This window comes from Fusarium venenatum, assembly GCF_020744135.1.
Source record: "Fusarium venenatum strain MPI-CAGE-CH-0201 chromosome Unknown EDB82scaffold_2, whole genome shotgun sequence".
Lineage (NCBI taxonomy): Eukaryota > Fungi > Ascomycota > Sordariomycetes > Hypocreales > Nectriaceae > Fusarium > Fusarium venenatum.
The window spans coordinates 877226-889410 of record NW_027072130.1 but is presented as its reverse complement, the minus strand read 5'-3'; the positions used below and the strand labels follow the sequence as shown (position 1 = coordinate 889410).

Sequence of the window (12185 nt, the reverse complement as noted above, 5' to 3'; positions counted from 1 at the left end):
TATGAAAGTGGATACTTCGGGGACTGAATTATACCGACCTCGGCAGAGTTGAGGGGTTCTTGGGCCCCGGCTCTATATCTCATGACCGACCAACTCGCACTTCTCACCGGCAAACATCACGATAGCTTCATTAACATCAACACCAAAAATTGACTTTTTCACTTCCTCAACACAATCTGAACATACTTTGGACTTACAATCATGGCCGACTTCACCGGATATGGCAATGCCACTGCAGAATGGCTTGCAGTCACAGACAGCAGGCCACCCATGGATCCCTCTCTCAGCCTCAAGGAAATGCAGCGCATCACCAATATGCACCGAGAAAACCTCGCAAAGAACGAACTTGAGAAGCTGGGAAACCCAGAGATCCACATGAAAGATTATACTGTCACTGCACGGGATGGATTTGCTCTGGAGGTACGAACTTATAAACCACCTATAGCCGACAAGGACGCCCGTCTTCCGATCTACATCCACCTCCACGGTGGTGGCTATGTATTTGGAAACATTCCTTCAGAAGACGCTATTTGTACCGCCATTGCTCTTGGAGCCAACGTTACCGTCGTGAACCTGAACTACCGCCATGCGCCGGACTTTGCCTTCCCAACAGCGTGGGACGACACCGAAGACACTTTCCACTGGGTTCACGACAACATTGATGAACTCCTCGGCAACCCAAGCCAAGTCTTAGTTGGCGGCATCTCCGCCGGTGCCCAACTCTCAGCTGCCTTGACACTGCGACAAAATATGTCGTCCGATGGCCTTTCACGACCTAAGCTTGCCGGCCAGGTGTTGATGATCCCTGCCCTAATTCACCCGGATTCCTACGCGCCCGTTCTCGAACAGCTCAAAGACCCTTCACTATCATCATATGTCCAGAATGCGGATGCTCCACTCCTCAACAAGGCGGCGGTGGACAAGTTTACCAGCCTGCTAAAAGTTTCGAATCCAGATCTCAAGGATAGACGATTAAACATTGGACACGCAACTGCCGACGAAGTTAAAGGCATGCCGCCTACGACGCTTGGAATTTCTGGTTTGGATTGTTTCAGAGATGAGGCTCTTTTCTATGGCAAGAAGCTTGTTGAGGCAGGGTAAGACGCCCTTTTCCTGATCAATGATGTCCGCTAACAGCAGTTTTAGAGTACCTACCGATATCCATGTCTTCAAAGGTCTTCCTCATGGATTCCGTCGTTTTGGAGATCAGTTGTCTGAGAGCAAGAGATGGGACAAGGTCATGGAAAATGGAATCAAGTGGGCTCTTTCAAACCCAGAGTCAACTGGAAAGTTTGAGATTAAGCTAGAGTAGACAGGCAATAGATATACAGCTAAAATTTCAGTGTCATTATCGGCTAGGCATTGATCTAGAAGGAATCTGTGCTAATGATCGTCAATCACTTTCGTGAAAGACCCAAGTGACATCTTCCCAACCCTCTCGTCTCTTCAACTCAAATCCCTTATCCATGCTTCCCCAATCCGGCATCTTCCCACCTATACCTACCCCAGCATACTTGGACATTGGCAACTTCAGCCCTTCAACTTCAAAGCCCAAAGAGACAACACCCACCAATCCCAATAGCTCGGTGTATGCAAACTTCCTTCCAGGGCAAAGATGCTTTCCACCTCCGAAAGACAGTAAAGCACCTCTTCTTTTCTTCTCATCCTGCGCCGTCACGTCCATGAATCTTTCGGGTCTGAAAATCTCGGCGTCTTGACCCCAGATCTCGGTGTTAAAGTGCGTAACTGGTGGTGGCCATTGAACGTTGACGCCTTGCTTGAGGAGATACGCTCGACCTTGAGTATCTTGGATCTCGGTATCTTGCATGACGCGTCTGTTGCCGATGGAATGTGAATAATGTCTCAGAGTCTCTTGATAACACGCGTTCAAAAACGGACAGGATTTCTCTAGTAACCTCGTATCAAATGTTGCTTTTCGTCCTTCTGGTGTGTCTGTAACAATAGTAATCGCTTTGATCTCTTCGCGAACACGATGTTTGTACTCAGGGTTGCTGAGGACGTGCACAAACAGCCAGAACAGCACAGGCGCCGTGTTTGTCACTCCGACCCAAAGAATCATCAGTTCCATATGCGCTAGGTCATCATCTGTAAAGTTTGTTTCGCGAAGATATGGGACTCTTTGTTTGATGATTTCCGAAACACCTTTCTCGTTCTCGCTTCCGCTTTTGTAGTATGAGAGTAGGAGATCGTTCATTTTGAGTCTTGCGTTGATAGCAGCCTTGGTCATGAAACTTGGTAGGCCAGCTGCTACCAACATCGCTTGCTTATCGTATTCCCTACCATTGTCAATGATTGCCGGTTCGATATTTTTCGAGAGGACTCACCAAACCAAGTGCATCTTATCTACCGTGATAGGATTCTTCCACCCGAACACAGCCGTGGCAGATGCATCAGTGAGCATATCACGAAGCCAGATATACGTATCATCCACGCTGTGCAATTCTCCTGGTTTGATCCGATTTAGATAAGTCATGAACCTCGACAACGAGTTAACATTCAGCTTGTGCAAACTTTCCCCGCCCAGCGTAGAATGAATGATCTGCATTCCTCCCTTGAGATTTGCCTCAACCGAGATAGAAGCCATCGCGTTATCGCTAAGACCCCACATCGCTTTCGAGGATTCAAGGATGAACGGGGTGAATGATATGTCGTTGTTTCGCAAGGCCGATTGGATCAGGTCTGGGGCATTGATGACGTAGAGTTTGCCGTTTAGAATTGGGAGAGTTGCGATAGGCTCTCTGCGCTCTTTGCTGTTGGATGTTAGTGTATTATAACTAAAGGTCTCAGGCAGGAGACGTACAAGACATTCACGTAGAGGTTGCTTCCGTCGTGTAGCATTGAAATAAGATGTCCTATGAAGGGCACCCGTGGTTTGATTATCGGAGGTTCATTTTCGTCGACACTCGGTAACGCAAAGCGGCTCAGAACAAGCAGCAGAGCCGACAATGCCACTACAAGCCAGGTGTTCGACAAGTAGGGGTTGTCGAAAATCATTGTAGACTTCGGACCTGACTTTGATAAGAAAGGCCACGAAAGACAGAACGGAGTTCATTGACGTGGGGTTCTGGTATTTAAAGAGCTGGAGTGTCTCTCGCATCGTGGCTGAATCACTAGTAATGTCAAAGGCGGCTCTAACAGGTTTAATTGGGACGTGATTGGCTGTCTCGCAAGCCACGGGTGGCCGAAGGAGCAGATAAACACGCTTAAATCTCACTCTTGGGTGAACTAGTCAGAATCTATACTAGTTTTGAGTACATACCAGCTTTTCCTACTGATGCAAATGTAAATTGTAAGCAACGTTGGTTACGCGGTTGAGTGTCTTTATGTATGGTAAGTACCTAGATTCAAGAAAGCTGTACGAAGTTTCTGATTGTTCATATTAGATGCGGCTGAAGTTGCAAGGTACGATTTATTTCTTTTGGCGTGGTCCTAGATAAGACCGCAACCTAGCTAATAGTTGACTGCGTTTGTCAAGTAAATTTGGTTCGCAATCCGGTACCTGACTAAACTAGTATTGGGCTTCCTTATCCGAACTTAGGACAAATTCATGTTGTTGAGGTTATACCGTAGGTCAGCCGATAGAAAGTGGATGATACCATTGACACAGGGCCGTAAGTCAGAAACTGTCCATCGACATTCTCCAAAACACTTGGCATCCAACTGCCTAATCACAAGTCAAAATGTCCAAAGTATCCATTTCTAGCGCTGCCATAGCCGGTGTTAGTCAACAGCTCGTTCCAAAATGCCCAGCTGACTTGTCCCCGGGGCACCGTACGTCCCGGTCCATGAACCGTAAAGCATTTGTTGCAGAACGGCTTCAAAGTCCGCGTGCTGACGCATGACCCCTCATCAGCAAAGCTTCCCAATGAAGTCCAAATCATCAAAACAGATTACACATCGGCCGAGACTCTTACTCCAAGTCTGACAGGTCGCCTCTTTTCACCCCCCCCCCCCAAAAAAAAAATCGCCAATCACTCGGTGTGATACCTAGCATATTAGACTGACCCAAGAACTAGGCAATCATCTCGCTACCAAACAAAAGCCCAGCAACGTAAGGCTATCTTAATTGAGCTCTTTGCAGGTGACCCAGGTTAGGCCAAGTATAAACGTCATTATATCACGCTGTTTCCTTCCTGGATGAAGAAGTTCCGTGCGACTGCTGCATGTTTCCTATACTAAGCTAAATACTCCATGGGAAGAAATCCTGAGAATGCTCAGCTCAGCCTTGGCAGAGCAGATTAGGAAACATTGTGCACTCGCAAATCTCACGTTGATTTCCCCATCATCAAGGCAGAGATTCTAGCTCAGCTCGGGGCTCAGGCCAATTAGGTAGCTCAATTGTAGGGCAGTGCATTTCTCGGCTCATACAAAATTCGTCAAAATGAGCCATTGAGAGCATCGCACGATCGGGGCGCAGGAAGGCTAAGAAGTTATAACCAAGACAAGACCCATTGTGCGCTAACTAGCCCTCTTTTGGACAGATTGGGCGCTGAGGTCACATCAATTTCTTGATGTCAGTGGCACACTAAACCCATTATAGTGCAAACGGACCGCTCTCAACCTTATAGCGAGAATGATGCTAATGACAATCCATTAGCTATATAATGGAAACGAGCTTTATATAAGACTTCATAGAGAACTACTAAAACGTCAAAAAATATTCGATCAATATCGATATTATCAATTGACCTTTACAATGCGTTCTCATTCATACTTGGTCAGCGCGGTCCTACTCGCCAGCTCTGTTACAGCGAACGTCCTTCTTTCCAACGACGTTCCGTTAATTGGGCCCTCTTTTCTTCCCAACGTCGACTTTTCCAAATCGGAATTCATTAGCCACGCAAAGAAGAAATTCCCTTTAGTGATCGATGAACTTTTCGATACCAAGGTCTTGAACAAGACAGATCTTATCTTCGCTGTCGATGTCTTCTCAGCTTCAGCAAACGATTCCCTCTATAGCTACTTCCATGTCGGCGAGACAAACAAGAAGACTCTCACAAAGGGAAAGCTATCTGAAAATACCATCTTCAGGGCTGGAAGTGTTACCAAGATGTTCACTGTCTACGCTATTATCGCCAAGGCTGGCATTGAAGCATTGAGCTATCCTGTTTCTATTTTCCTGCCTGAGCTTCTGCACAACTCTTCTACCAACCCTCTTGAGAGAATTGATTGGAGCGAAATTACAGTTGGTGCTCTAGCCGCCCAACAAGCTGGCACCAGCGGTCCCGTCGGTCAGTTACCAAGTCTCCCTTCAACGCCGCCCATACTCACTCGTTGTATAGATTACCTGAATTATGCACATAAGATGAACTTCACTGGAGGTGAACGTGAGCGTAAGCTAAATCAACTCATTGATTGAACATAGCATAGACTAACAAAGACTAGCATTTCTAAAATGGATGCGCGATACCCAGGTCCCAACCATGGGCCCATGGCGAAGCCCTCTGTACTCCGATGCCGGATACGGTGTTCTTACCCTAATCCTCGAGCGTCTCACTGGCCAAGAGTACAAGGATGCCGTGAAGGACATTCTTTTCAAGCCTCTTGGAATGGACTCTTCTTCTACAACTGTTCCAACTGGCAAGAATATCGATGCTGTGGCCCGGACTGGTAAACTAGCGCTCTCATGGGGAGTAGATGTTCCCATCTTTGCTGGTTCTGGTGGAATCTACACATCTGCCAAGGATCTTCGAATCGCTGGTCTTTCTATCCTTAACTCTGAACTGCTTTCACCCCGAGTTACTCGAGAATGGATGAAGCCTCACGGCAGCACCGGTACACTCGTCGAACTCGTCGGTGCACCCTGGGAAATCACTCGTCTGACTCTTCCTACTGGCTCCGGCTCCAACCGCACTCGTGTCTCTGACCTATACATCAAGGCTGGTGGCAATGGTGATTACACCTGTATCGTCGGGCTCTCACCAGACCACGGCATTGGCTTTTCTTTGCTCGTTGCCGGTGACCTTCCCAATGCCACTCCCGGCCGCTGGCCAATCCGCGATGCCGTCGCCACGACATTCCTCCCGGCTGCCGAGTACGCCGCTGCCGAGAATGCCGAGAAGAATCTTGCTGGTACTTTTGTCGTCGAAGGCAATGAGACAACCAACATTACACTCGCTGTTAACAAGAACGAGCCCGGCCTGAACATTACATCTTTCTGGGTCGAGGGTAAAAATGCACTTGCCGGCATCGGTTCTTCTCGCCTGTACCCAATGGGTCTCTACTCCACCTCGCGCTCTCTGGCTGCCCAGTACAACACCAAGGGCAAGTATTCGGTCGCTTTCCGTCAGGTTTCTACAAGCGCAGCCCTGCCATCTGATCGTGCTGGCGTGGAGGGTGGAAAGGGAGGTCTTTTCGACCACAGCTTTGCCTGGATGAATGTTGGAAGCGACGGTGTGACTGATGAGTTTGTGTTCCATATTGAAGATACAAAACTGGCTAGTATCACGGGTCTCGGGCAACTGGAACTGGTTAGAAGTGATTAGAGCTAGCGTTTATGAGGAAGCCTGGCAATGTCGAGCATAGTGGGAGGTATGAAAGTTGGGGTTTCCTTGGAAGGATTGTATCTCATAGTTCGAGATTCTTTTTCGTCATCTATTTGCAGCTCATGGTACGTGTCCATGTATATCAAGAACATTTTTTTCGCCATATATTGTTTCAATTAGAGCATCCCGGTTCTGAACGTGTAATAGGTAGTGGTTATAATTCCTGTGTGGTTAAATGAAGGGCGGATAGTCCGCATATAAACCAATAGCATATTGTATTAGACTCATAGCGCTCAAGGTACTAGGAAAATCAGGGGCTGGGAATGTAAGAGACAAAATTAGTAGGTCACCTTATCCCATTTGGTTTGGTTTCTCAGGCTGGTTATTTTTGAACTCTTAAGCTCAGAAACTATCCTGTCTGCTACACACTAGGCAACGTGGACTTCTATTGCTCCGGTTCGTACTGTAGCTAATTACCATGAAGCACTAGCTGGGAACGTGCGTTGCTTTATTGGCAATTGTACAAGACATATCCCTGTATAGGGACCACCCCGAAAATTACTCCGCACGGCTTTAGAACTACATGGATGAGAAAGTTGACGTAGACTACCTTGACGAACATCAATTGCATTGAATAAGAAGGTAATAAGCTATAAATCATCATTCATTAAAAAAAGAGGTTAGGCGATACTATGCCACGAACCTCCCTCTTGGCATACGAGGTTCAGTTTCGGAGTAGCTAACGGCTGCGGAGGCGAACCTACTATACCGCTACCTCGGCACACTAGTGGCGCACTTACCCCGGAAAAGAAGGTCAATACATCGAGATAGATGCCTCCGCATCTTGATACTACCCTACAATGTTGCAATTGAAGCTTGAACTTACAACACTTGACCTCTCTGAGGAAGGGCTAGATCTCACCCACGTCCGAATCTGTGTACATAATGCTTTCACTCGCCCTCTGTGACAACCTATCCTGCATGTCTTAGATCGTCTCCGTTTGTTTTGCCACGCGTCCTGTACTGAGTAGCAACATGGTATCCTTCACCGTCCTCGTTACTTGTCTTTCTGGTGCAACAATTGCTACAGCTTCAACTATTCCCAAGCAAGGTTCCGCCTACGCGCCAAAACACTCAAAATGCCCATCGACACCACTTGTCCGGGGCGCGACAGGCATCTCCACTGCTGAGTCTGACTACATCACCCGGCGACATGCCAAGGCTTCGACCGCGTTGAAGAAATGGCTAAAGTCCGTGGATAATGGGTTCGATTCATCCACTAAGGAATGGGCTTCGGAGAAGTATGGAGACGCGCCTGTTGTTGCTCTCACATCAAGTGGCGGCGGATACAGAGCCATGCTTAGTGGTGCTGGCGTCGTCAAGGCCTTTGACGGTCGTGAGAAGGTCAAGACTGGGGTCAGTGGCCTCTATCAGGCTCTGACTTACGAAGCAGGCCTGTCAGGTGGCTCTTGGCTTCTGTCGTCGATTGCAAGCAACGATTACGCAACTGTCAGCTCGCTGCAGAAGAAGTTGTGGGAAGAGGCACTTCAGAGTAGTCTTCTTGTTCCAAGCATCCTTGTCTCGCCTAAGAAAGATCCTGTCTATGATACTGTTGAAGCAGATATCAAGGCGAAAAAGGCAGCTGGCTTTGAACCAACCATCATCGATCCCTGGGGCCGACTTCTCGCGTACGGTCTTCTGCGAGGCCCTGATGGAGGAGTGCGCGAGACCATGTCCAGCATTGCCCAAACCTCCAGCTTCAAGAACCATGTCGTTCCATACCCCATCATCACAGCTCTCGGCGTCGACCCTGGCTCTTGTATCCCAGAGAGGAATGGCACACAGTACGAATTCCACCCGTACGAGTTTGGCTCATGGGATGCTGGAGTTGAAGCCTTTGCTGTCTCCAAGTATGTCGGAACTACTTTCTCCAACGGCAAACCCACCAAGGACTGCATCACCAACTATGACCAACTGAGCTATGTACTCGGAACGTCTTCGAATGTCTTTGCGGCAGCATGCTCACCCATACCAGCCAATAACTCCGCTGATGCCTCACTGGTAGAGAACTTTGCCGCGTTGGTCTCTCCCCCTGGCACTGAAGTTTCAGTACGTCAGGGCTTCGGTCTCTTTCCCAACCCTTTCAAAGGTCGCAAAAAGTCTCCCGAAGTCACGGCTCTCAAAACTTTAGAACTTGTAGATGGCGGTGTTGGAATCGGCTACCAGGGTAACCCAATCTGGCCATTCCTGTACAGGAAGGATGTAGACGTTATCATCGTCAACGAGAACTCAGCCGACACAGTGGATCATTATCCCAACGGTACACAGATCGTGAATACCTACAAGGCGGCCAAAGCAGCAGGTTTGACACGTATGCCAACAATACCATCTTCCGAGACCTTTGTCGCCAAGAAGTTGAACCAGAAGCCTACCTTCTTCGGTTGCAATGATAAGAATGCGGCGACTATTATCTTCATTCCCAACTTCAACTATACATACGAAAGCGGGCAGTCAACGAACAAGATCCAGTATTTCCGCAATGAAACTGTTGGAATGATTGACAATGGTGTGGAAGTTGGAAACTATGGCGGCAAGAAGAACTGGCCTTTGTGTCTGGCATGTGGTATTATGAAGAAGCAAGATGGAAAATTGCCCAAGGGGTGTTCGGCATGCTTCAAAGAATACTGCTTCAATTAAGAGAGCAACTGATAGATTACAGTTATCTGTTGTAAATCGCACAACTACACAATGCGATGCAATTATGATAATGATTCTTATTACTATCACCTTAAGTTCAACGGCTTTCAATACATAAAAAATCAACAAATATGGTCATATCAGACCTTGGCCTTGTTTGTCTCAGGTCCTGCATATGTCGCTGTCTGACCAAGCTTCGTCCATGGTGCGAAAGCCTATCACAATCAGTCTGAGAACACCAAGTTTGAGTCGGAATGATACTTACATTCTTCACATTGTGTAATGGTGCTGCGAGTTCAGGGAAGTGCCTGATCAAAACATCCTTCATGGTGTTCTTCTGTACCCAGTCCATACCTTCGCGGGTGTAAACTTCAGGACACCAACCATCTCCAGCAATAAACCGGTCAGACTTAATACGACGGGTAGCCATGAGGATAAAGACGCGGAAGGCGGTGTCACTGAAACCGAAACCCTTGGGGAGAGGCTCGCAGAGTGTACCGACTAGAAGATCAACTGCTTCAAGATCACCTTCGTAGACTTCTTCCAACTCAGATGCCAACTTGGCATCCCCGCCCGTGAGGTCGATGAAACTCTTGGCAGGAGGCATGTGGAATAGACGACGGAACGCGTTGTAGCGAGGAACACCACGCTCGCGATCACGAAGAATGTCAATAGTTCCCAAATCCAAGTGTCGTCCCTCAGGAAAGTCCTTGTCTGCAGGAACCTTCAAGTCTCGCAAGAAGTCGGGCATGTTATGGGCTCGAATAGCACCGGGATAGTTGACACCGAATGAGTAGAAGACATCCGCGAAAGACAGCCCCAGACCTGGTTTGCCCTCGTCAAAAGGTTTGCGAGCCGACTCAAATGCAACATCGAGGATGGGGAGGGTTCCTTCATGTTGGCCATCTTTAATGTTGAAGAAAGCGACGTTGTCGGGGATGAGAGAATGGAGTCGATAAACCGAGACGAATTCCTCGGTGAGGCAGTAAGGTGCCTTATCATGATTCACGCCTGAACCTGGGATACCGGAGATGACTTCCGACTTGTTGTCGAAAACGCGACCAAAGGCGTGCCAGAGCTATTTCTTTTATTAGTGTTCTAGTCTTGTTCAACGAGGGTAACAAACTTACCTTGTCGCCCAAAAGTCCCCACCAATTCGCGTTCATTCCAATCTGCAGCGCCGGGTGCTGCAAAATACCAGGTGTCCACTCAACAGTATGGATCTTGGCCATGAGGGCACAATTGATCAATCTAGCCGTGTCGAAAATATGGTCACTCGACCAGCTAGGGTTTGACAGATGAAGCTGCGTAGCAATGGCATTGTGCTCAAGGGCAAAGAGTGTGTGCAAAAGTTCCAGACCTAGCCACCAGTTCTGTCTGAATCCAGTCTTTGGGATACCATCTTCAGACCGAGGAAGGAATTGTTCACCGTGAGAGACGCTGACCTCTAATTGACCAGGCTTTGACTTATGACATTTGGCGCGTAGAGCTTGTGTCTCGGCCTCGCTTGATCCGTAGATCTGGGAGGCGTCCCACCAATGTGTGTTTTCGTTGTCGTAAGCAGGTGTCTCTGCATCTTGCCTAGACAGGACGTCGGCTTTCTTGGTACGGGGGATTTTCATGGTCTGCTCAGTCCACTTGTCTTTGTTGTGGAGAGGAATGTCGATTTCCTTGTCGCCATTTGTCACGAGGAAGTGCTGCGCCCAGTCATGGACCTGAAACTGAATCCATGCTGCGGCGAGAAGATTGACAATCTCAGCAGGTTTGAATTGACCTTCAGGTCGGGCAAGAATTTTTTCAGAGATAACTCTTGGGCTGGGCGTAAGCAATTCCTGCTCTGTGGGTGGCTTAGTGAACTTCCTGGGGACGTTGCGACCGAACCTCATTCCAGCGCATCCCATCTTGGGCTGTTTGAGATCATTGTAAAGACCATCTGAGTCCCTGGAGGAGACGAACTTGGAGTCCTTCATGGGACATTTGGCCTCAGTGCCCTGGAAGTCTGCATCGGGGGATGTGTCATGCAAGTTCTCATCGCGAAGTTCATACCGAAGAGCAAGGAGATTGAAGACAGCGAACCAAGTAGGAAGTTTGTGCCAGTCAATGAAATGATTGACACCTTTCCAGAGGCGGATGTATAAAGACTTAAGAATAGAAACGAGTGACATTCTGGCGGCGTATAAGAGCCCTGTAAAGAGGCCAAAGAAAAGGATCTTAGTGACAGAAGCCATGTTTGTCTGTATTACTTCCAGAAATACGAGGAACGAGCTTGATTTATACCTGAAATCACAAGCTTAAAGCCAGGCAACAAACACATGCAAGTCATCTTCCATGTGATCCTTCACTAAGGCTGAGGCTGACACACAGAGGCGTCGTGCTATCGTGAGTCCCATGCCACCCAACTCTATTGGTTCACGCTATCTTGTACCCCTGCAGTCCGTGAACCCTCCGAGATATACACCTATGAGAGGCCTCATTCTTATATCATACGTAGGACAAAACGGCAACGCCGTCACAGCCGAATCTTAATGTAGGCAATCAAACAGTCATTGCCATCATCTGTGCCTGGTGAGTGGTAGCTGGACATCCCAAATGAGGGGTAAATTCCAAACTTTCAATCCCATGTGGCGTTGTTCAGCCCAGTCTCAGGATCGTGAACTACCACACTAAATAGTTCGTGCCTGACATTTTTCACTAGTTTTGGAGTCTAAGGTATGCAATCGTCTCCCTTGATGTCGATATCTAACGGTCCAGAACCACGTTTAGCGCGTCTGTTTACTATGTGGCACAGCTGAGATTGAAATGGTGAGTATGATGGTGCAAATCACTCACGTTTAATTGGTCAAAAATGTTTCCAGGCTGAGATATTACAGTAGACTGTGGCTGAAAGCTGAAAGTCTCCCTTTTGTGAATGGTTGGCTGTGTGGGTAGGGCTGTAAGCTTACACAGCTTACTTCTCACCAACAATCCTTGCTTCAGAATTAC

The 12185-nt window shown here is 47.9% G+C and overlaps 5 protein-coding genes across 5 annotated transcripts; 3 read left to right on the top strand and 2 right to left on the bottom strand.

Annotated features, from left to right (window-relative positions):
• The first annotated feature begins 102 nt into the window (after window positions 1-102).
• EDB82DRAFT_535063 (Alpha/Beta hydrolase protein) lies at window positions 103-1333 on the top strand. The gene is made up of 2 exons (XM_025733079.2): window positions 103-1097; window positions 1147-1333. Exons 1-2 carry the CDS (start codon window positions 202-204, stop codon window positions 1310-1312), a joined length of 1062 nt encoding a protein of 353 aa, XP_025584021.1. The 5' UTR covers window positions 103-201; the 3' UTR covers window positions 1313-1333.
• On the bottom strand, window positions 1248-3258 carry EDB82DRAFT_123191 (cytochrome P450). Its single transcript, XM_025733078.2, has 3 exons — window positions 2822-3258; window positions 2346-2771; window positions 1248-2297 (listed from the first exon to the last, which is right to left on the bottom strand). The coding sequence occupies exons 1-3, from the start codon at window positions 3013-3015 to the stop codon at window positions 1394-1396; spliced, it is 1524 nt and encodes a 507-aa protein (XP_025584020.1). The 5' UTR covers window positions 3016-3258; the 3' UTR covers window positions 1248-1393.
• A 1459-nt stretch (window positions 3259-4717) lies between these two features.
• On the top strand, window positions 4718-6506 carry EDB82DRAFT_544717 (beta-lactamase/transpeptidase-like protein; the record flags this gene model as incomplete). The annotated part of the gene is made up of 3 exons (XM_025733077.2): window positions 4718-5252; window positions 5304-5354; window positions 5407-6506. 3 exons carry the CDS (start codon window positions 4718-4720, stop codon window positions 6504-6506), a joined length of 1686 nt encoding a protein of 561 aa, XP_025584019.2.
• A 935-nt stretch (window positions 6507-7441) lies between these two features.
• On the top strand, window positions 7442-9273 carry EDB82DRAFT_123030 (lysophospholipase). The gene has a single exon (XM_025733075.2). The coding sequence runs from the start codon at window positions 7542-7544 to the stop codon at window positions 9201-9203; it is 1662 nt and encodes a 553-aa protein (XP_025584018.1). The 5' UTR covers window positions 7442-7541; the 3' UTR covers window positions 9204-9273.
• On the bottom strand, window positions 9274-11444 carry EDB82DRAFT_123029 (heme peroxidase). Its single transcript, XM_025733074.2, has 3 exons — window positions 10334-11444; window positions 9469-10281; window positions 9274-9418 (listed from the first exon to the last, which is right to left on the bottom strand). Exons 1-3 carry the CDS (start codon window positions 11429-11431, stop codon window positions 9344-9346), a joined length of 1986 nt encoding a protein of 661 aa, XP_025584017.1. The 5' UTR covers window positions 11432-11444; the 3' UTR covers window positions 9274-9343.
• Between the last annotated feature and the right edge of the window lie 741 nt (window positions 11445-12185).